Genomic DNA, 24,471 nt, shown 5'->3' with positions numbered 1-24,471 from the left:
CCTTATAAAGCGAGGCTCCTCTCGCTGCCGCCTCGCTGGAGACTGACTCTGGAGGACTTTTGTGCTCGTCGACGGGTTACCACGGAGCCCGGAGACTGATACGACCCTAAACTGGACCACCTGTGGATACTCCTGAAGGAGCGCGTTCAACAAGTAGGTGCATTTGATGACACGTGCTTTGTAGTCACTTGTTGCAATGTGGACAATATTGATATTCATTTTAAGTGTGAATCTATTTTTGTGTCATTTTCAGATGCCATTTGTTTGTTTACAGTGTTTTCATTGGGTGCACATGTGAAATGTATAATACAAACCTGGCAAATATGTACAGAATCATATTTTATATATATAGTACATATAGCCCACTTTATACGTATACTGTACAGATACTAGTGGCAATGTGAATTATAGATGTGTTAAAGTTACATTGGAGAACATCACGTGTTTAACCCTTGTGTAATGTTCATATTGTTGTTACTCAACTTCACAATCAAACACTTTTATGTTAAAATACTGAACAGATGTTTATTGGGATAAGGTAAACATCTGAAAATTAAATTAAATGAAAATCCGGAGCCCAAGAAGTGCAGAGACTTGACACTCCTGGACACAGTTTTTGCATGAGAGTACATGAGAGCGGTGGTGTGGTTTTGAAACCATTTTAACGCACGCGAGTTGAAAGTGTAATATCATTGTTGATTTTGTGGCTTTTAATGCCACAAAATCATACGCTTTTACGTTAAAATACTGAACAGATGTTTATTGGGATAAGGTAAACACCTGAAAATGAAATGAAATGAAAATCCGGAGCCCAAGAAGTGCCAAGACTTGACACACCTGGAAACAGTTTCTGCATGAGACTACATGAGAGCGGTGGTGTGGTTTTGAAACCATTTTAACGCACGCGAGTTGAAAGTGTAATATCATTGTTGATTTTGTGGCTTTTAATGCCTCACAAACATACGCTTTTATGTTAAAATACTGAACAGATGTTTATTGGGATAAGGTAAAACATCTGTTCAGTATTTTAACATTGGAATAAGGTAAACATCTGAAAATTAAATTAAATGAAAATCCGTAGCCCAAGAAGTGCAGAGACTTGACACACCTGGACACAGTTTCTGCATGAGAGTACATGAGAGCGGTGGTGTGGTTTTGAAACCATTTTAACGCACGCGAGTTGAAAGTGTAATATCATTGTTGATTTTGTGGCTTTTAATGGCTCACAATCATACGCTTGTATGTCAAAATATTGAACAGATGTTTATTGGGATAAGGTAAACACCTGAAAATGAAATTAAATGAAAATCCGGAGCCCAAGAAGTGTCGAGACTTGACACACCTGGACACAGTTTCTGCATGAGAGTACATGAGAGCTGTGGTGTGGTTTTGAAACCATTTTAACACACGCGAGTTGGAAGTGTAATATCATTGTTGATTTTGTGGCTTTTAATGCCTCAAAATCATACGCTTTTACGTTAAAATACTGAACAGATGTTTATTGGGATAAGGTAAACACCTGAAAATGAAATGAAATGAAAATCCGGAGCCCAAGAAGTGCCGAGACTTGACACACCTGGATGAGGGTTCTTGAGAGAAATCATTGTTGATTTTGTGGCTTTTAATGCCTCACAATCACACACTTTTATGTTAAAATACTGAACATATGTTTATTGGGATAAGGTAAACATCTGAAAATTAAATTAAATGAAAATCCGGAGCCCAAGAAGTGCAGAGGCTTGACACACCTGGACACAGTTTCTGCATGAGAGTACATGAGAGCGGTGGTGTGGTTTTGAAACCATTTTAACACACGCGAGTTGAAAGTGTAATATCATTGTTGATTTTGTGGCTTTTAATGCCTCACAATCATACGCTTTTATGTTGAAATACTGAACAGTGTCATGTCTGTGTGATCATGTTTTGTTTTAGTCATGTTCGGTTTTGTTTTTGGACTTTTTGTGCACTTTTGTTTTGTTTTGTCACCATAGCAACTATTAGTTTTCACCTGTCACGTCACGCACCTGTTTCACGTTTTGAGTCGCGCACCTGCTTTCACTAATCATGTCTATAGTATTTAAGTTCATTGATTTCAGTTTGTCGTTCTGGCGACATCTCACATTTATGCTCTGTACATTCCTGACACTTGTTTTCATGTCCATCCTTCATGCTGCTATTTTTGTCCAAGCCAAGTAAGTTTTTGTTTATTAATGCTATAGTCTTTTGGTTTCATAGTTTGTTCTCCGCCACTGTGCGCGCTTTTCGTTTGTATTTTTTTTTAATATATTAAATAAATCATGTGCTTACAATCCCGTCTCGCCCGAGCCAACTTTCCGTTGCCTTCTAGAAAAACTAAACCCCAGGACCAGGTCATGACAAACAGATGTTTATTGGGATAAGGTAAACATCTGAAAATTTAATTAAATGAAAATCCGGAGCCCAAGAAGTGCAGAGACTTGACACACCTGGACACAGTTTCTGCATGAGAGTACATGAGAGCGGTGGTGTGGTTTTGAAACCATTTTAACGCACGCGAGTTGAAAGTGTAATATCATTGTTGATTTTGTGGCTTTTAATGCCTCACAATCAAACACTTTTATGTTAAAATACTGAACAGATGTTTATTGGGATAAGGTAAACACCTGAAAATGAAATGAAATGAAAATCCGGAGCCCAAGAAGTGCCGAGACGTGACACACCTGGATGAGGGTACTTGAGAGAAATCATTGTTGATTTTGTGGCTTTTAACGCCTCACAATCGAACACTTTTATGTTAAAATACTGAACATATGTTTATTGGGATAAGGTAAACATCTGAAAATTAAATTAAATTAAAATCCGGAGCGCAAGAAGTGCAGAGACTTGACACACCTGGACACAGTTTCTGCATGAGAGTACATGAGAGCGGTGGTGTGGTTTTAAAACAGTTTTAACACACGCGAGTTGAAAGTGTGATATCATTGTTGATTTTGTGGCTTTTAATGCCTCACAATCAAACGCTTTTATGTTAAAACACTGAACCAATGTTTATTGGGATAAGGTAAACACCTGAAAATGAAATGAAATGAAAATCCGGAGCCCAAGAAGTGCCAAGACTTGACACACCTGGATGAGGGTACTTGAGAGAAATCATTGTTGATTTTGTGGCTTTTAATGCCTCACAATCAAACACTTTTATGTTAAAATACTGAACAGATGTTTATTGGGATAAGGTAAACATCTGAAAATTAAATTAAATTAAAATCCGGAGCGCAAGAAGTGCCGAGACTTGACACACCTGGACACGGTTTCTGCATGAGAGTACATGAGAGCGGTGGTGTGGTTTTAAAACAGTTTTAACGCACGCGAGTTGAAAGTGTAATGTCATTGTTGATTTTGTGGCTTGTAATGCCTCACAATCATACCCTTTTATGTTAAAATACTGAACAGATGTTTATTGGGATAAGGTAAAACATCTGTTCAGTATTTTAACATTGGGATAAGGTAAACATCTGAAAAGGAAATGAAATGAAAATCCGCAGCCCAAGAAGTGCAGAGGCTTGACACACCTGGACACAGTTTCTGCATGAGAGTACATGAGAGCTAAAATACTGAACATATGCTTATAGGGATAAGGTAAAACATCTGTTCAGTATTTTAACATAAAAGTGTTTAATTGTGAGGCATTAAAAGCCACAAAATCAACAATGATATTACACTTTCAACTTGTGTGCGTTAAAATGTCTTTGTGGTCATGCAGAGATATGACTAGCTCCGCCGCTCCCAGTCTGTGGAACGCTCTCCCTGACCACCTGAGGGCACCACAGACTGTGGATGCTTTTAAAAAAGTCTTAAAAACCCTTCTTTTTAAAAAAACCTTCTTTTTTTTAGGTATATGCATACTAGTTTTAGCTGTTTGGCTGTTCTAGTTTGTATTTGTATTTATTTTTTATTATCTTTTTTTTTTTTTAATACACTGTAGCACTTTGAGGTTGTTTACTCAATGTAAAGTGCTTTTTACAAATAAAATCTATTGTTATTATTATTATTATTATTAACTTGTTTAACAAGTAATGTACAGGATATCAAAAGCGTTTATTCAGGTAGAAATATCACAGATTACATTACCAGACTACTCTGACAATGAAAGCACGGTCGTACCAATCCACATTTGGTGTTATTCATGCGCGAAGCTGGTATCTAAACATGGTGTAGCTCCGACAAGAATACGAATTCTGGAATCTTACAACATCTACAGTGCAGGTCAAGTTTTGTTTATTGTAATTGTTTCTAAATTATCACAAAAACGTTGTGTTACATTGAGGGTCTGGTGAGAAGACAAACGCTGTCTTTGAAACCTACCAAGAGTAAGGCTCGTAAAACTCTACTGTGTAAGGGGTGGGAAGCAAGATGAAGGTGTTCCTGTGTTCTTTCATGTATTGTAATCAACAGAAAGATATTATTCTAACCCAAGGACTTCAAAGCAGAGAGAAGACAGGATCTGCCCAATTTCCAGACGACCTCTTTTTGAACCTCCTTTTTGAACTGGTTTACGAACGTCTTTTTGAACTATTTTATGGACCTCTTTTTGATCTATTTCACAAACTCTTTTTGAACCGACCTTTTCCGTGAATTGTTTACGACCTTTTCTGTGAACGTTTTGCGACCTTTGTCCTTTGGAAACAGCGGTGGCCATGTGGTCGGGGAGGGTCCAAAATAAAAAAAAAAGGAGGCGTGCAATCTTTTGGCACAGCGTGCTGAGATACTGTGCAAGGGTACAGTGTACAGACGACTCTCCTCAATATTGAGTCCATATTGAATTTTGTCTCTGTTTAATTCTTTGCCTCTAGTCTTCGTTTAATAGATGTCATCAGTGTTTGAACCTGACAGTCATTAAAGGTTAAGCTGTTTAAAAAAAAAACAACAACATTTAATTAAAGCAAACTAAATTGTCAAGTGAAGGTAGTAAAACATGAAAATTATCCGTAAAGGGTATACTTATTAACGACGAAAAATTATATTGATCTGCGATTATCGCGATTCATTTTGAGTTAACTATAAACAAATTTTAACTGTTTAACGACACTAGTTTAAACACAATTTAACGTCTCTGAAAAAGAGCAGGAAAAAGCAGAGCTTACTGTATCAACTTTAAATCCCCTTCTATCGCGTTTTATCAGTTATTGATATTGTCGCCACTTCCTGTGTTTCATCGTTAAATAGTAAACACAAGATTTAAAAATGTATTAAAATAAAGAAAACGATTATAAATTTAAAAATGAACGAATACAGGAAGGGAAAGCAGTGCATTGTCAACACCGTGTATGGTGCGGATGGAGTTCTGCTGACCTCGACTGCGGATGTTGTGGATCGGTGGAGGGAATACTTCGAAGACCTCCTCAATCCCACCAACACGTCTTCCTATGTGGAAGCAGTGCCTGGGAAATCTGTGGTGGGCTCTTCTATTTCTGGGGCTGAGGTTGCTGAGGTAGTTAAAAAACTCCTCGGTGGCAAGGCCCCGGGGGTGGATGAGAACCGCCCGGAGTTCCTTAAGGCTCTGGATGCTGTGGGGCTGTCTTGGTTGACAAGACTCTGCAGTATCGCGTGGACATCGGGGGCGGTACCTCTGGATTGGCAGACCGGGGTGGTGGTTCCTCTCTTTAAGAAGGGGAACCGGAGGGTGTGTTCCAACTATCGTGGGATCACACTCCTCAGCCTTCCCGGTAAGGTCTATTCAGGTGTACTGGAGAGGAGGCTACGCCGGATAGTCGAACCTCGGATTCAAGAGGAACAGTGTGGTTTTCGTCCTGGTCGTGGAACTGTGGACCAGCTCTATACTCTCGGCAGGGTGCATGGGAGTTTGCCCAACCAGTCTACATGTGCTTTGTGGACTTGGAGAAGGCATTCGACCGTGTCCCTCGGGAGGTCTTGTGGGGAGTGCTCAGAGAGTATGGGGTTTCGGACTGTCTGATTGTGGCTGTCCGCTCCCTGTATGATCAGTGTCAGAGCTTGGTCCGCATTGCCGGCAGTAGGTCGGACACGTTTCCAGTGAGGGTTGGACTCCGCCAAGGCTGCCCTTTGTCACCGATTCTGTTCATAACTTTTATGGACAGAATTTCTAGGCGTAGTCAAGGCGTTGAGGGGATCCGGTTTGGTGGCTGCAGGATTAGGTCTCTGCTTTTTGCGGATGATGTGGTCCTGATGGCTTCATCTGGCCAGGATCTTCAGCTCTCGCTGGATCGGTTCGCAGCCGAGTGTGAAGCGACTGGGATGAGAATCAGCACCTCCAAGTCCGAGTCCATGGTTCTCGCCCGGAAAAGGGTGGAGTGCCATCTCCGGGTTGGGGAGGGGACCCTGCCCCAAGTGGAGGAGTTCAAGTACCTAGGAGTCTTGTTCACGAGTGGGGGAAGAGTGGATCGTGAGATCGACAGGCGGATCGGTGCGGCATCTTCAGTAATGCGGACGCTGTATCGATCCGTTGTGGTGAAGAAGGAGCTGAGCCGGAAGGCAAAGCTCTCAATTTACCGGTCGATCTACGTTCCCATCCTCACCTATGGTCATGAGCTTTGGGTTATGACCGAAAGGACAAGATCACGGGTACAAGCGGCCGAAATGAGTTTCCTCCGCCGGGTGGCGGGTCTCTCCCTTAGAGATAGGGTGAGAAGCTCTGTCATCCGGGGGGAGCTCAAAGTAAAGCCGCTGCTCCTCCACATCGAGAGGAGCCAGATGAGGTGGTTCGGGCATCTGGTCAGGATGCCACCCGAACGCCTCCCTAGGGAGGTGTTTAGGGCACGGCCAACCGGTAGGAGGCCACGGGGAAGACCCAGGACACGTTGGGAAGACTATGTCTCCCGGCTGGCCTGGGAACGCCTCGGGATCCCCCGGGAGGAGCTGGACGAAGTGGCTGGGGAGAGGGAAGTCTGGGCTTCCCTGCTTAGGCTGCTGCCCCCGCGACCCGACCTCGGATAAGCGGAAGAAGATGGATGGATGGATGAATACAGGAAGTTATAAATAAGGCTGCAACGATTACTGATTCATTCGATCGGGAAAAAGCTTAGATTTATACTCCGTTGCTTCCATTACTCGTTTAATGACTAATACAACTTGTTCAAATCCGCAGACCAAGAAGTGCCGAGACTTGACACACCTGGACATAGTTTCTGCATGAGAGTACATGAGAGCGGTGGTGGGTTTAGAATTTTTTTTAACGCAAGCAAGTTGAAAGTGTAATATATCATTGTTGATGATGTGCGTTTATTAGAAAAAAAAAAACAGAAAATGGTTTAATTATTTACACATTGAAGCTATAAAGTGCGTTTTAATCGATTACTCAGTTAATCAAACAAACGGATAGATTACTAAATTAATCGATAGCTGGAGCCCTAATTATACAAACCCCAAAAAGCAGTGAAGTTGTCACGTTGTGTAAATGGTAAATAAAAAGAGAATACAACAAATCCTTTTCAACTTATATTCAATTGAATAGACTGCAAAGACAAGATATTTAACGTTCCAACTGGAAAACTTTGTTATTTTTTGCAAATATTTGGAATTTGATGCCTGCAACATGTTTCAAAAAAGCTGGCAGAAGTGGCAAAAAAGAGTGATAACGTTGAGGAATGCTCGTCAAAGACTTATTTGGAACATCCCACAGGTGAACGGGCTAATTGGGAACAGGTGGGTGCCATGATTGGGTATAAAAGCAGCTTCCATGAAATGCTCAGTCTTTCACAAACAAGGACGGGGCGAGGGTCACCACTTTGTCAACAAATGCCTGAGCAAATTGTTTAAGAACGACATTTCTCAAGCAGCCGTTGCAAGGAATTTAGGGATTTCACCATCTACGCTCTGTAATATCATCAAAAGGTTCAGAGAATCTGGAGAAATCACTGCACGTAAGCGGCAAGGCCGAAAACCAACATTGAATGCCCGTGACTTTGGGTCCTTCAGGCGGTACTGCATCAAAAAGCGACATCAGTGTGTAAAGGATATCACCACATAGGCTCAGAAAACCACTGTCAGTAACTACAGTTGGTCGCTACATCTTTAAGTGCAAGTTAAAACTCTACAATGCAAAGCTAAAGCCATTTATCAACAACACCCAGAAATGCCGCCGAGCTCACCTAAGATGGACTGATGCAAAGCGGAAAAGTATTCTGTGGTCTGACGAGTTCACATTTCAAATTGTTTTTGGAAACTGTGGACGTCTTGTCCTCCGGAACAAAGAGGAATAGAAGCATCCGGATTGTTCTAGGTGCAAAGTGTAAAAGGCAGCATGTGTGCTGGTATGGGGGTGTATTAGTGCCCAAGACATGGGTAACTTACACATCTGTGAAGGCACCATTAATGCTGAAAGGTACATACAGGTTTTGGAGCAACAAATGTTGCCATCCAAGCAACGTTACCATGGACGCCCCTGCTTATTTCAGCAAGACAATGCCAAGCCACGTGTTTCAACAGCGTGGCTTCGTAGTAAAAGAGTGCGGGTACTAGACTGGCCTGCCTGTAGTCCAGCCATTGAAAATATGAAGGCTAAAATATGAGAAGGGAGACTGTTGAACAACTTAAGCTGTACATCAAGCAAGAATAGGAAATAATTCCACTTCAAAAATGTGTCTCCTCAGTTCCCAAACCTTTACTGAGTGTTGTTAAAAGGAAAGGCCATGTAACACAGTGGTACAAATGCCTTTTTTGCAATGTGTTGCTGCCATTAAATTCTAAGTTCATGATTATTTGCAAAAAATAACAAAGTTTACCTGTTGGAACATGAAATATCTTGTCTTTGCAGTCTATTCAATTGAATATAAGTTGAAAAGGATTTGTTGTATTCTCTTTTTATTTACCATTTACACAACGTGACAACGTCACTGCTTTTGGGTATTGTATAATTAGGGCTGGAGCTATCGATTAATGTCGTAATCTATTTGTTTATTTGATTAATCGAGTAATTGGTTAAAACACACTTTATAGCCTCAATGTGTAAATAATTAAACAATTTTTCTGCTTGCCATAACCTTCATTCTTTCCCCGAATAAACGCACTTCATCCACAATATTAAACTTTTAACTCGTGTGCCTAAAAACAAAACAAAAATGGAAACGCGCCACCGCTCTCATGTACGCTCGTTCATTAAAAAGGCTAGTTGGCTTGTTTTGCAATAGTTATTTTTTTGTACTATGTTTTATATTTTTGTTTATTATATTTCTTATGTATTTATCATATGTATTGATGTGTTTATTTATTAACATATTAGTTACTATCTATTAAGCAAAAGACTTAAGTAGATCATTTAAATGTATACATTTTTTTGGAGTGATTGACTTTCATGCAGTGGCTAGATTGACAAATAAAATCGATTGATAGAGTAGATCCACAAATATAAGAACGATTCTATAGTTCTGTTAGCTGTGAATGTTAATATTATTTACTGATGTTTGTGTTAATGCAGCACTCGAGGCTCGAGGCACCATGTGGCTGTTAGAGAAGCTGCGCAGCTCCATGGAGAGTAAGGGACCACACCCTCAGCCCCCGCAGACCACCGAGGCCATTCCTGTTTCTGTGTACGCTAACGTGCTCACGCCGCAAAAGATTCCCGATTTCTTCATCCCCCCCAAACTCATCTGCTGCCCGCCAGAGTCGGAAAGCCCCGAGCTTCAGGGCCGCTTGCGACCGTCCGCCTCCGACCACACCATCTGCATCCAGAGCCCCAGACCGCGCAGCAGCAAAAACCCCTGCAGCCCTCGCCTCTTTTCCCGCACGGGAGGGGACACGCGCAACCTCCAGAAGTCCGCAAACCGTCACATCATCCAGATAGAAAGTGCGGACGAGCCGGCCACGGGCGCTTCGGACGGGGTCAACACCAACGCGGACCCCCAGTCGCAGACCGCCATGTCTCTGCCTTACGTGCCCAAGGCTCAGACCTCCTATGGCTTTTCCACCCTGATGGAGTCTCCCCATACCCGTCGCAAGGAGAGTCTCTTCCACAGCCATCCGGGTAGTCCTCTTACCTCCCCAAACTCCCAGAGGCGCTCGCAGACGGGGACTCATCTGACGCCGGCGGACACCAACCTCTACCGCTACTTCAGCGGTGGAGAGAGTGACACCTGTTCCTCGGCGGAATCCTCGCCCTTTAACTCCCCTCTGCTGTCCCGCTCCGCCTCTCTCCTGCGCTCCATCACCCAGGAGACGCAAGCCAAGGTAAGGACCTTGCATGTCGGTTCACCTGCACCTGTCAGGTCGGTCGGTACTTTGGGTATGTTTGCATGTTGCATATACAACACTCCATTTTCGCCCAAAGAGCACAGGTACAGTAAGCTTCCGAGCTGTATACCGTAAATGAGGGGTTTCAAACACGTATTTTGTGGTCTTCCACTTAACTTACGAAACTGGCCACAAATGGTTCTGCGATCACAGTCAAAATTCTGTAGTTCTATCCCCTTCTCCCTGACTGAGGTTGCCAGATACGCAGCCGAGTCCAGCTCCAAGGAACTTCAAACTTCCACTACCTCTCTCCAACCAACAATGAGGCTATTTTCAGGAAGAAGTAGGTCATGCTTGCGTACAATATCACAACAATCATACGGTTATTGTCAGTCCTATCAGAAAACAAAGACTAAAACCAACGCTAACAATGGTTATACTGGTGAAAATATGCTTAGCAGCCTAATGTACGCTCAAAACTAAAGAGGAGACATTTTACCAAGGAATGCCTATAGACTACCGTTTCAAATTGTCCTGGGCATGACCGTCCGCCTCCGACCACACCATCTGCATCCAGAGCCCCAGACCCCGCAGCAGCAAAAACCCCTGCAGCCCTCGCCTCTTTTCCCGCACGGGAGGGGACACGCGCAACCTCCAGAAGTCCGCAAACCGTCACATCATCCAGATAGAAAGCGCAGACAAGCCGGCCACGGGCGCTTCGGACGGCGTCAACACCAACGCGGACCTCCAGTCGCAGACCGCCATGTCTCTGCCTTACGTGCCCAAGGCTCAGACCTCCTATGGCTTTTCCACCCTGATGGAGTCTCCCCATACCCGTCGCAAGGAGAGTCTCTTCCACACCCACCCGGGTAGTCCTCTTACCTCCCCAAACTCCCAGAGGCGCTCGCAGACGGGGACTCATCTGACGCCGGCGGACACCAACCTCTACCGCTACTTCAGCGGTGGAGAGAGTGATACCTGTTCCTCGGCGGAATCCTCGCCCTTTAACTCCCCTCTGCTGTCCCGCTCCGCCTCTCTCCTGCGCTCCATCACCCAGGAGACGCAAGCCAAGGTAAGGACCTTACCTGTCGGTTCACCTGCACCTGTCAGGTCGGTCGGTACTTTGGGTATGTTTGCATGTTGCATATACAACACTCCATTTTCACCCAAAGAGCACAGGTACAGTAAGCTTCCGAGCTGTATACTGTAAATGAGGGGTCTCAAACACGCGGCCCGTATTTTGTGGTCTTCCACTTAACTTAAGAAACTGGCCAGAAATGGTTCTGCGATCACAGTCAAAATTCTGTAGTTCCATCCCCTTCTCCCTGACTGAGGTTGCCAGATACGCAGCCGAGCCCAGCTCCAAGGAACTTCAAACTTCCACTACCTCTCTCTAACCAACAATGAGGCTATTTTCAGGAAGAAGTAGGTCATGCTTGCGTACAATATCACAACAATCATACGGTTATTGTCAGTCCTATCAGAAAACAAAGACTAAAACCAACTACAACCAACGCTAACAATGGTTATACTGGTGAAAATATGCTTAGCAGCCTAATGTACGCTCAAAACTAAAGAGGAGACATTTTACCAAGGTATGCCTATAGACTACGGTTTCAAATTGTCCTGGGCATGACCGTCCGCCTCCGACCACACCATCTGCATCCAGAGCCCCAGACCGCGCAGCAGCAAAAACCCCTGCAGCCCTCGCCTCTTTTCCCGCACGGGAGGGGACACGCGCAACCTACAGAAGTCCGCAAACCGTCACATCATCCAGATAGAAAGCGCGGACGAGCCGGCCACGGGCGCTTCGGACGGCGTCAACACCAACGCGGACCCCCAGTCGCAGACCGCCATGTCTCTGCCTTACGTGCCCAAGGCTCAGACCTCCTATGGCTTTTCCACCCTGATGGAGTCTCCCCATACCCGTCGCAAGGAGAGTCTCTTCCACAGCCACCCGGGTAGTCCTCTTACCTCCCCAAACTCCCAGAGGCGCTCGCAGACGGGGACTCATCTGACGCCGGCGGACACCAACCTCTACCGCTACTTCAGCGGTGGTGAGAGTGACACCTGTTCCTCGGCGGAATCCTCGCCCTTTAACTCCCCTCTGCTGTCCCGCTCCGCCTCTCTCCTGCGCTCCATCACCCAGGAGACGCAAGCCAAGGTAAGGACCTTGCCTGTCGGTTCACCTGCACCTGTCAGGTCGGTCGGTACTTTGGGTATGTTTGCATGTTGCATATACAACACTCCATTTTCGCCCAAAGAGCACAGGTACAGTAAGCTTCCGAGCTGTATACCGTAAATGAGGGGTTTCAAACACGTATTTTGTGGTCTTCCACTTAACTTACGAAACTGGCCACAAATGGTTCTGCGATCACAGTCAAAATTCTGTAGTTCTATCCCCTTCTCCCTGACTGAGGTTGCCAGATACGCAGCCGAGTCCAGCTCCAAGGAACTTCAAACTTCCACTACCTCTCTCTAACCAACAATGAGGCTATTTTCAGGAAGAAGTAGGTCATGCTTGCGTACAATATCACAACAATCATACGGTTATTGTCAGTCCTATCAGAAAACAAAGACTAAAACCAACTACAACCAACGCTAACAATGGTTATACTGGTGAAAATATGCTTAGCAGCCTAATGTACGCTCAAAACTAAAGAGGAGACATTTTACCAAGGTATGCCTATAGACCACCGTTTCAAATTGTCCTGGGCATGACGTTAAAGTGCATCCGGCAGTGGAGGCTCCTCTATGGGGTCTTGGGGCAATAGGAGGTTAACCCCTTTACTACTGTTACCCCAGGTAGCCCTTGGCAAAGGCCTAGTACCTGACTTCCCCCTAGCCAGGGATACGGTGAAAACCTCAACGGCGGAGCAGGCAGAAGACGGTAGATGTAAGAACTACCACAACGGCTGCGATAGCGGAAGAAGGCACCCCCACATCCATGTGGGCCCGGTTATAGGGAAATAACAACCCAAGACCTCAACGGTGGAACAGGCGGAGGACGATTGCTGACCCTACGGAGCGTCACAACGGCTGGGACGGCGAATGGAGGCTGAAGCAGAAAAGGGTCCCCAGTCGTCTTGGACTCCATGCCACTGGACCCTGACCCGGATCTGTCAAGGATCGTGTGGTGACTGTCTGTGCACCAGTCTCCCCACGTTAAACAAAGTCACGCAGAGGCATCCTCCATAAAGGGATACCCCCCTACCAGGTGGATCGTCTTACTCGCTTCGAGTGACCGCCGATGACTGATTCAAACCTTTCAGATTGCCATATAACTTGGTACATGTAGTCCAGAATATGCAAACACCATCCATCCATCCATTTTCTACCGCTTATTCCCTTTGGGGTCGCGGGGGGTGCTGGAGCCTATCTCAGCAACAATGTTGAGCATATTGAGAAGGAAATAGGCACTGACATTACCCATATCCACATAGCTTTTATTTGTACTAAATATATGTTGTCCTGTCAGTTGGATGACACGTCGACATACATGCTAACTAGCATTAATTTCCCCCGTTAGCATGTATGTCCATGTGTCATTGACTGGGCTAGCATGCTAACATTGGTTGCAGGAACATACTATCTTTGTTAGACAAGATCATAGACTTTACTGGACATTATAGTTGACATACCAAATGCCCATTTCCACTTATTACAAGTCATAAGAAAATGTGACTTACCTATCAAGGAGGAAATGAGCAAGTTTGGCGTCAGATGAAAAAAATCGTCAATGGTCTCCATCTTTCAAAGGCATCCCCGATACAAATCCTGGTTTAGTTCCTGGCTTTGTCGTGAATAAGTTGAGAATGGTAACTTTTAGATGGACTAAGGTCTGACATGTTTAGTAACTCTACCAGTGGCAGTAGCCAGACCGAAATGGCAACCTGGATGTGACACACTCACAGACTTTCTAATTGGTCAAACGGGACATCGAAATGAAAACAATAACAATAATTCGGGGCTGTAAATCTAATTTAGAAATGATCATATCCCGGCTGAACTCCTGTTATCAGATATAGAGGTATTGGAAAAGAAGATGATTTATTAATACCTTTTGACATATCAGGGACATTTAATGATGACTTGACATGAAATTATTACATATGGCTCCTTTAACTTCATACTTTAGTGAAATTGTGGCCTGGCTCCCTTTTACAAAACCGGTGCAGACACAACATTTACAGTGACACCAAGAGCAGCTTTCTAAAAGCAAGCAGGAGTGTCTCTCACACTCTCTGAGGAACTCAATCATCCATCCATCCATCCATTTTCCTCCGCTTATCCGAGGTATGGTAGGGGGGGCAGCAGCCTAAGTAGAGAAGCCCAGACTTCCCTCTCCCCAGCCACTTCGTCCAGCTGTTCCTGGGGGATCCCGAGGCGTTCCCAAGCCAGCCGGGAGACAGAGTCTTCCCAACTTGTCCTGGGTCTTCCCAGTGGCCTCCTACCGGTCGGACGTGCCCTAAACACCTCCCTAGGGAGGCGTTTGGGTGGCATCCTGACCAGATGCCCGAACCACTTCATCTGGCTCCTCTTAATGTGGAGGACCAGGGGCTTTACTCTGAGATCCTCCCAGATAACATAACTTCTCACCCTATCTCTAAGGGAGAGACCCGCCACCCGGCGGGGGAAACTCATTTGGGCCGCCTGTACCCGTGATCTTGTCCTTTCGGTCATAACCCAAAGCTCATGACCATCGGTGAGGATGGGAACGTAGATCAACCGGTAAATTGAGAGCTTTGTCTTTCGGCTCAGCTCCTTCTTCACCACAACGGATCGATACAGCGTCCGCATTACTGAAGACGCCGCACCGATCCGCCTGTCGATCTCATGGTCCACTCTTCCCTCACTCATGAAAAAGACTCCTAGGTACTTGAACTCCTGCACTTGGGTCAAGGTCTCCTCCCCAACCTGGAGATGGCACTCGACCCTTTCCCGGGCGAGAACTATGGACTCGGACTTGGAGGTGCTGATTCCCATCCCAGTCGTTTCACACTCGGCTGCGAACCAATCCAGTGAGAGCTGGAGATCCTGGCCAGATGAAGCCATCAGGACTATATCATCTGCAAAAAGCAGAGACCTAATTCTGCAGCCACCAAACCAGATCCCCTCAACGCCCTGACTGCGCCTACAAGTTCTGTCCATAAAAGATATGAACAGAATGGGTGACAAAGGGCAGCCTTGGCGGAGTCCAACCCTCACTGGAAACGTGTCCGACTTACTGCCGGCAATGCGGACCAAGGTCTGACACTGATCATACAGGGAGCGGACCGCCACAATCAGACAGTCCGATACCCCGTACTCTCCGAGCACTCCCCACAGGACTTCCCGAGGGACATGGTCGAATGCCTTCTCCAAGTCCACAAAGTACATGTAGACTGGTTGGGCAAACTCCCATGCACCCTCAAGGACTCTGCCGAGAGTATAGAGCTAGTTAACCGTTCCACGGCCAGGACGAAAACCACACCGTTCCTCCTGGATCCGAGGTTCGACTATCCGGCGTAGCCTCCTCTCCAGTACACCTGAATAGACCTTACCGGGGGCTGAGAACTCAATCAACCGCGTCAAAATATACACTTTGTGGCGCTTTGTTTAGTTATTTGCATAAATTGTTGTTTTTATAGACCCTCTACATGCCGCTTTCTGACCGTGTCTTCAGGATTTGCCATTTTGTGGCCGAAGCCCCTTCTCAAGGTCACTTCCATATTGAGTCTACAGACAGATATAAGTCAGAATTTGACTTACCACCTAAAAAACATTGCCAAAATCTGAAAAATGATGTCTAAATCAGACTTAGAAAGACTCATCCATGCATTTGTCTGCAGCAGGTTAGAATACTCTAATGGCCTTCTCACTGGGCTCTCGAAACCAGCTGCAAAGAATGCTGCTGCTCGAATCTTGACTAGAATCAGTATATATGAGGTGCTGAGGTCACTGCACTGACTTCCTGTTGCTCAGAGAATAGACTTTAAAACAGCTCTGCTTGAGCACGGGTCTTATCGTGGTCTTGTTCCAAAATACATCCTCTGACATGTTGGTTTGTCACCGATTCTGTTCATAACCTTTATGGACAGAATTTCTAGGCGCAGTCAGGGCGTTGAGGGGATCTGGTTTGGTGGCTGCAGGATTAGGTCACTGCTATTTGCAGATGATGTGGTCCTGATGGCTTCCTCCGGCCAAGATCTTCACCTCTCACTGGATCGGTTCGCATCCGAGTGTGAAGCGACTGGGATGGGAATCAGCACCTCCAAGTCCGAGTCCATGGTTCTCTCCCGGAAAAGGGTGGAGTGCCATCTCCGGGTTGGGGAGGAGATCTTGCCCCAAGTGGAGGAGTTCAAGTACCTCGGAGTCTTGTTCACGAGTGGGGGAAGAGTGGATCGTGAGATCGACAGGCGGATCGGTGCGGCGTCTTCAGTAATGCGGACGCTGTATCGATCCGTTGTGGTGAAGAAGGAGCTGAGCCGGAAGGCAAAGCTCTCGATTTACCGGTCGATCTACGTTCCCATCCTCACCTATGGTCATGAGCTTTGGGTCATGACCGAAAGGACAAGATCACGGGTGCAAGCGGCCGAAATGAGTTTCTGCCGCCGAGTGGCGGGGCTCTCCCTTAGAGATAGGGTGAGAAGCTCTGTCATTCGGGGGGAGCTCAAAGTAAAGCCGCTGCTCCTCCACATCGAGAGGAGCCAGATGAGGTGGTTCGGGCATCTGGTCAGGATGCCACCCGAACGCCTCCCTAGGAAGGTGTTTCGGGCACGTCCGACCGGTAGGAGGCCACGGGGAAGACCCAGGACACGCTGGGAAGACTATCTCTCCCGGCTGGCCTGGGAACGCCTCGGGATCCCCCGGGAGGAGCTGGACGAAGAGGCTGGGGAGAGGGAAGTCTGGGCTTCCCTGCCCCCGCGACCCGACCTCGGATAAGCGGAAGAAGATGGATGGATGGATGGATGGATGACATGTTAGAACCATACGAACCTTTGTGGAGCTCTGAGAGTCCCAGGGAGTGGTCTCCTGCTGGTGCCTAGAGTCAGGACCAAACATGGTGAGACTGCGTTTGAGTTAAATGCTTCGAAAATCTAGAATAGTATTCCAGAAGATGGCAATGTTCAAATCCAGGCTGAAAACACGTTTATTGAATTTTGCGTATGACAACTGAAAGTATTTTATCTACACTATGGTTGATTTTCATTTGAATTACGGTTGTTTTTACGATGGTTTTATTTCCTAACTTTAAGTATGATGATATCTGTGATTATTTTATAATTGTTGCCTTCTTGTAATTGTATGTAAAGCACTTTGAATTGGACTCTAAAAAAAATGGCGAACTCGCACACAGCTCTTCGGGTAAACCTCTACCATATATGGAGAGGCTACTTGTTACTTTACCAAAAACGTTTTTGATTTACTAAAGGAATTACTCTTTAATAAATCAAATTAATTACTCGGGAAAGTAATTTATATATTACTTAAAAAAAAATTAAATATCTAGCCAATGCATTTGAGAGATGTTTACTATAAAAGCACAGTGTGCGGTGTCTGTGCCTTTAAAGGCGGGGCCTGTTGCCTAGTGACGTGTGACATCATCGAGGTTTTCAACGTAGCTGTGTTTGTTAGCTTTAGCAGTTAGCAGCTCTTTTGAATCTTTCCACCGGATTGTGTTACCTCTGCTTGATTGTGCTTCCATGACTGTCATATCTTCTTGTCAACAAACGGGGTATTGTTTGGATGGCAAGTTTTGTCACTCTAATCATTGATTTGTTGTTCAATATTCCCATAGTGTACGTGTGCGTATGTTGTTGTCTGATGTGTCACAGTGTGGCGGCGCCTCTTCCTGTCTGATATCAACTTCATTTTAGTGCGATACTGCTTGTCGCTTTCACCAGTAAAAATATATTTCCTGCATTGAACTCGCTGCTACTTATGACGCCGTCTTGTTGTCGACATAAAATGCAAATGAAACCACGACCCACCCTCTCCAAAAGTATTATAATTTAGCTTTTGAAAATGCACAACTTTTAATTACACATTTTGAAATCTATTCTTTTGTTGAAAAAAAAACCGTCATGTGGGGCTGTCTTGGTTGACAAGACTCTGCAGCATCGCGTGGACATCGGGGGCGGCACCTCTGGATTGGCAGACCGGGGTGGTGGTTCCTCTCTTTAAGAAGGGGAACCGTAGGGTGTGTTCTAACTATCGTGGGATCACACTCCTCAGCCTTCCCGGTAAGGTCTATTCAGGTGTACTGGAGAGGAGGCTACGCCGGATAGTCGAACCTCGGATTCAGGAGGAACAGTGTGGTTTTCGTCCTGGTCGTGGAACTGTGGACCAGCTCTATACTCTGGGCAGGGTCCTTGAGGGTGCATGGGAGTTTGCCCAACCAGTCTACATGTGTTTTGTGGACTTGGAGAAGGCATTCGACCGTGTCCCTCGGGAAGTCCTGTGGGGAGTGCTCAGAGAGTATGGGGTATCGGACTGTCTGATTGTGGCGGTCCGCTCCCTGTATGATCAGTGCCAGAGCTTGGTCCGCATTGCCGGCAGTAAGTCGGACACGTTTCCAGTGAGGTTTGGACTCCGCCAAGGCTGCCCTTTGTCACCGATTCTGTTCATAACTTTTATGGACAGAATTTCTAGGCGCAGTCAAGGCGTTGAGGGGATCCGGTTTGGTGGCTGCAGGATTAGGTCTCTGCTTTTTGCAGATGATGTGGTCCTGATGGCTTCATCTGGCCAGGATCTTCAGCTCTCGCTGGATCGGTTCGCAGCCGAGTGTGAAGCGACTGGGATGAGAATCAGCACCTCCAAGTCCGAGTCCATGGTTCTCGCCCGGAAAAGGGTGGAATGCCATCTTCGGGTTGGGGAGGAGACCCTGCCCCAAGTGGAGGAGTTCAAGTACCTCGGAGTCTTGTTCACGAGTGAGGGAAGAGTGGATCGTGAGATCGACAGGCGGATCGGTGCGGCATCTTCAGTAATGCGGACGCAGTATCGATCCGTTGTGGTGAAGAAGGAGCTGAGCCGGAAGGCAAAGCTCTCAATTTACCGGTCGATCTATGTTCCCATCCTCACCTATGGTCATGAGCTTTGGGTTATGACCGAAAGGACAAGATCACGGGTACAAGCGGCCGAAATGAGTTTCCTCCGCCGGGTGGCGGGGCTCTCCCTTAGAGATAGGGTGAGAAGCTCTGTCATCCGGGGGGAGCTCAAAGTAAAGCCGCTGCTCCTCCACATGGAGAGGAGCCAGATGAGGTGGTTCGAGCATCTGGTCAGGATGCCACCCGATCGCCTCCCTCGGGAGGTGTTTAGGGCACGTCCGACCGGTAGGAGGCCACGGGGAAGACCCAGGACACGTTGGGAAGACTATGTCTCCCGGCTGGCCTGGGAATGCCTCGGGATCCCCCGGGAGGAGCTGGACGAAGTGGCTGGGGAGAGGGAAGTCTGGGCTTCCCTGCTTAGGCTGCTGCCCCCGCGACCCGACCTTGGATAAGCGGAAGAAGATGGATGGATGGATAAACATTATATAGATTCACCCGGTCACAACATCAGGTCCACCTGCATGTTCGCCGATCCATTCAGAGACTGCGTAAAAAGCTGTTTTTAGTAGCATTTATGTCGCACGTTTGTGTTATTATTCTCATGCCAAGATTTGATGAAAAATATACTTTATCCTACCCTTTTTATTTTTTGTCCTTCCTGGCTTCGCTCTAGCATCACGATGTAGTCAGACTGCAAAACCCAGACATCCAAAACTGCATGATGCAAAATACGTGAACCTTTGGCTTCGAGTATCCGACATTGTAACCACGTTTATTAGTCGGAAAAGACTAATTTTGTCATAGGTCCCTTTAATAACGTTTCAGAATGCATAACAAGAGTCGAAAGGAAACCTTTGTTGGATTACATTTAATGGACAGTAACTTGTAGCTTAGTTACATTTAATGGAGAGTAACTTGTAGCTTAGTTACATTTAATGGAGAGTAACTTGTAGCTTAGCTACAATTAATGGAGAGTAACTTGTAGCTTAGTTACTTTTAATGGAGAGTAACTTGTAGCTTAGTTACATTTAATGGACAGTAACTTGTAGCTTAGTTACATTTAATGGAGAGTAACTTGTAGCTTAGCTACAATTAATGGAGAGTAACTTGTAGCTTAGTTACTTTTAATGGAGAGTAACTTGTAGCTTAGTTACATTTAATGGAGAGTAACTTGTAGCTTAGCTACATTTAATGGAGAGTAACTTGTAGCTTAGTTACATTTAATGGAGAGTAACTTGTAACTTACCTACATTTAATGGAGAGTAACATGTAGCTTAGCTACATTTAATGGAGAGTAACTTGTAGCTTAGCTACATTTAATGGAGAGTAACTTGTAGCTTAGCTACATCTATGGAGAGTAACTTGTAGCTTAGCTACATTTAATGGAGAATAACGTGTAGCTTAGTTACATTTAATGGAGAGTAACTTGTAGCTTAGCTACATTTAATGGACAGTAACTTGTAGCTTAGTTACATTTAATGGAGAGTAACTTGTAGCTTAGCTACATTTAATGGAGAGTAACTTGTAGCTTAGCTACATTTAATGGAGAGTAACTTGTAGCTTAGCTACATTTAATGGAGAGTAACTTGTAACTTAGTTACATTTAATGGAGTAACTTGTAACTTAGTTACATTTAGGGGAGAGTAACTTGTAATTTAGATACATTTAATGGAGTGTAACTTGTAGCTTAGTTACATTTAATGGAGAGTAACTTGTAGCTTAGCTACATTTCATGGAGAGTAACTTGTAGCTTAGCTACATTTAATGGAGAGTAACTTGTAACTTTGCTACATTTAATGGAGAGTAACTTGTAACTTAGTTACATTTAATGGAGAGTAATTTGTAGCTTAGCTACATTTAATGGAGAGTAACTTGTAGTTTAGTTACATTTAATGGATAGTAACTTGTAGCTTAGCTACATTTAATGGAGAGTAACTTGTAACTTACCTACATTTAATGGAGAGTAACATGTAGCTTAGCTACATTTAATGGAGAGTAACTTGTAGCTTAGCTACATTTAATGGAGAGTAACTTGTAACTTAGTTACATTTAATGGAGAGTAACTTGTAGCTTAGCTACATTTAATGGAGAGTAACTTGTAACTTAGTTACATTAAGGGGAGAGAAACTTGTAATTTAGATACATTTAATGGAGTGTAACTTGTAGCTTACCGGTAGTTACATTTAATGGAGAGTAACTTGTAGCTTAGCTACATTTCATGGAGAGTAACTTTTAGCTTAGCTACATTTAATGGAGAGTAACTTGTAACTTAGCTACATTTAATGGAGAGTAACTTGTAACTTAGTTACATTTAATGGAGAGTAATTTGTAGCTTAGCTACATTTAATGGAGAGTAACTTGTAGCTTAGCTACATTTAATGGAGAGTAACTTGTAACTTAGTTACATTTAATGGAGAGTAACTTGTAACTTAGCTACATTTAATGGAGAGTAACTTGTAGCTTAGTTACATTTGATGGAGAGAAACTTGTAGCTTAGCTACTTATAATGGAGAGTAACTTGTAGCTTGGCTACATTTAATGGAGAGTAACTTGTAACTTAGTTACATTTGATGGAGAGTAACTTGTAGCTTAGCTACATTTGATGGAGAGTAACTTGTAGCTTAGCTACATTTAATGGAGAGTAACTTGTAGCTTAGTTACATTTAATGGAGAGTAACTTGTAGCTTAGCTACATTTAATGGAGAGTAACTTGTGGCTTAGCTACATCTAATAGAGAGTAACTTGTAGCTTAGCTACATTTAATGGAGAGTAACCTGTAACTTAGTTACATATAAAGGAGAGTAACTTGTAGATTAGTTACATTTAAAGGAGAGTAACTTGTAGCTTAGTTACATTTAATGGAGAGTAACTTGTAGCTTAGCTACATTTAATGGAGAGTAACTTGTAGCTTAGTTACATTTAATGGAGAGTAACTTGTAGCTTAGTTACATTTAATGGAGAGTAACTTGTAGCTTAGCTACATTTAATGGAGAGTATCTTGTAGCTTAGCTACATTTAATGGAGTAATTTGTAGCTTCGATATATTTAATGAAGAGTAACTTGTAGCTTTGCTACATTTAATGGAGAGTAACTTGTAGCTTAGCTACATTTAATGGAGAGTAACTTGTAGCTTAGTTACATTTAATGGAGAGTAACTTGTAGCTTAGTTACATTTGATGGAGAGAAACTTGTAGCTTAGCTACTTATAATGGAGAGTAACTTGTAGCTTGGCTACATTTAATGGAGAGTAACTTGTAACTTAGTTACATTTGATGGAGAGTAACTTGTAGCTTAGCTACATATAATGGAGAGTAACTTGTAGCTTAGCTACATTTAATGGAGAGTAACTTGTAGCTTAGTTACATTTAATGGAGAGTAACTTGTAGCTTAGCTACATTTAATGGAGAGTAACTTGTAGCTTAGCTACATCTAATAGAGAGTAACTTGTAGCTTAGCTACATTTAATGGAGAGTAACCTGTAACTTAGTTACATATAAAGGAGAGTAACTTGTAGATTAGTTACATTTAAAGGAGAGTAATTTGTAGCTTAGCTACATTTAATGGAGCGTAACTTGTAGCTTAGCTACATTTAATGGAGAGTAACTTGTAGCTTAGTTACATTTAAACGAGAGTAACTTGTAGCTTAGCTACATTTAATGGAGAGTAACTTGTAACTTAGCTACATTTAATGTAGAGTAACTTGTAGCTTAGTTACATTTAATGGAGAGAAACTTGTAGCTTAGCTACATTTCATGGAGAGTAACTTGTAGCTTAGCTACATTTAATGGAGAGTAACTTGTAGCTTAGCTACATTTAATGGAGAGTAACTTGTAACTTAGCTACATTTAAAGGAGAGTAACTTGTAGCTTAGCTACATTTAATGGAGAGTAACTTGTAGCTTAGCTACACTTTATGGAGAGTAACTTGTAGCTTAGTTACATTTAATGGAGAGTAACTTGTAGCTTAGCTACATTTAATCTCATACACACAAATATGCTCCTCTAGTCATAAAACCAGCAATGTCACAATTAGATGACGCGATGTCATGCCGGCTAAAAAAAAAGGGGGGGTGTGGGACTAGTACTTTTTAGAGGCGGTATAGTACTGAATATGATTAATTAGTATACCGTACAACCCTAAAAAAGACAATAAAATCATCGCGAGTGTAAACAGAGTTTGGGCGTGAACAAAAAGGTTCTAGGCACCAGGGTTTTGGCACCAGAGGTGACCTAACCCTTGCAGCTGGAAGTTCAGCTTCACAAAAACCGTGTTCCTTGTTCCATTTAAGTTCAGATGTCCCTCGTCTGTTCCTAGGTCTCCCGGGCCAAACGCTCCCTGGGCCGCCACAGCTCCCTCTCCACGGACGAGTGCAGCTCGGCCGACAACAGCCCCAACATGCAGCGCCGCCGCCCGCGTTGCCCCGCCTCCCCCGCCCTCCGCAGGTGCCGAAGCAGCGGCCTCCGCGGCGCGGCGCCCGGCCCCCCGCAGCGCGAGCACACCGTCAACCTGCACAAGGGCGGCACGCTCAGGCTCAGCACGCACTACGACCCGGAGGCGGCCCGGCTGAGGGTGCGGGTGCTGGCGGCGGAGGCCATCTACGACGGGAAGACGGACCTCAAGAGCATCAACTGCTGCGTGGCGCTCTATCTGACGCCCGGCAAGAGGCAGAAGCAGCGGAGCACCATCATCAAGAACAGCAGGAATCCCGTCTTCAACGAGGACTTCTTCTTCGACGCGCTGCCTCAGGCGCAGGTGAAGAGTCTGGCCATGAAGATCAAGGTGGTGAACAAGGGCACCAGTCTGAAGAGGAACGTGCTGCTGGGAGAGAGGCAAGTGCTGCTCAGTGAGCTGCTGGCAGGCCTTTAGGGGGAAGACTCCGCCCGTCAAAAACATCTTTACAGTCTTTTCTTCCTTCCACTCCACGTTTGTGATGAGGAGCTTTCTGGTGGGAGACTTGCACCTTGCAACGCAGCAGCAACACACTTCTCAAGTTAACGTTTGTAAGGCTTCAGTATAGTCGGATTCTGTAGTGCAAAACTCCAAAAGCAGTGAAGTTGTCACGTTGTGTAAATGGTCAATAAAAAGAGAATAAAACAAATCCTTTTCAACTTATATTCAATTGAATAGACTGCAAAGACAAGATACAGGTAAAAGCCAGTAAATTAGAATATTTTGAAAAACTTGATTTATTTCAGTAATTGCATTCAAAAGGTGTAACTTGTACATTATATTTATTCATTGCACACAGACTGATGCATTCAAA

The 24,471-nt window shown here is 44.6% G+C and overlaps 1 protein-coding gene across 1 annotated transcript; it reads left to right on the top strand.

Annotated features, from left to right (window-relative positions):
- The first annotated feature begins 57 nt into the window (after positions 1–57).
- Positions 58–24,261, top strand: LOC133618976 (C2 calcium-dependent domain-containing protein 4C-like). Its single transcript, XM_061979835.2, has 3 exons — positions 58–153; positions 9,428–10,176; positions 23,523–24,261. The coding sequence occupies exons 2-3, from the start codon at positions 9,448–9,450 to the stop codon at positions 24,072–24,074; spliced, it is 1,281 nt and encodes a 426-aa protein (XP_061835819.1). The 5' UTR covers positions 58–153; positions 9,428–9,447; the 3' UTR covers positions 24,075–24,261.
- Positions 24,262–24,471: the final 210 nt, after the last annotated feature.

Source organism: Nerophis lumbriciformis, linkage group LG19 (assembly GCF_033978685.3).
Source record: "Nerophis lumbriciformis linkage group LG19, RoL_Nlum_v2.1, whole genome shotgun sequence".
Taxonomy (NCBI): domain Eukaryota; kingdom Metazoa; phylum Chordata; class Actinopteri; order Syngnathiformes; family Syngnathidae; genus Nerophis; species Nerophis lumbriciformis.
Note: the sequence above shows the minus strand (reverse complement) of the source record. Positions and strands in the feature narration are given on the sequence as shown.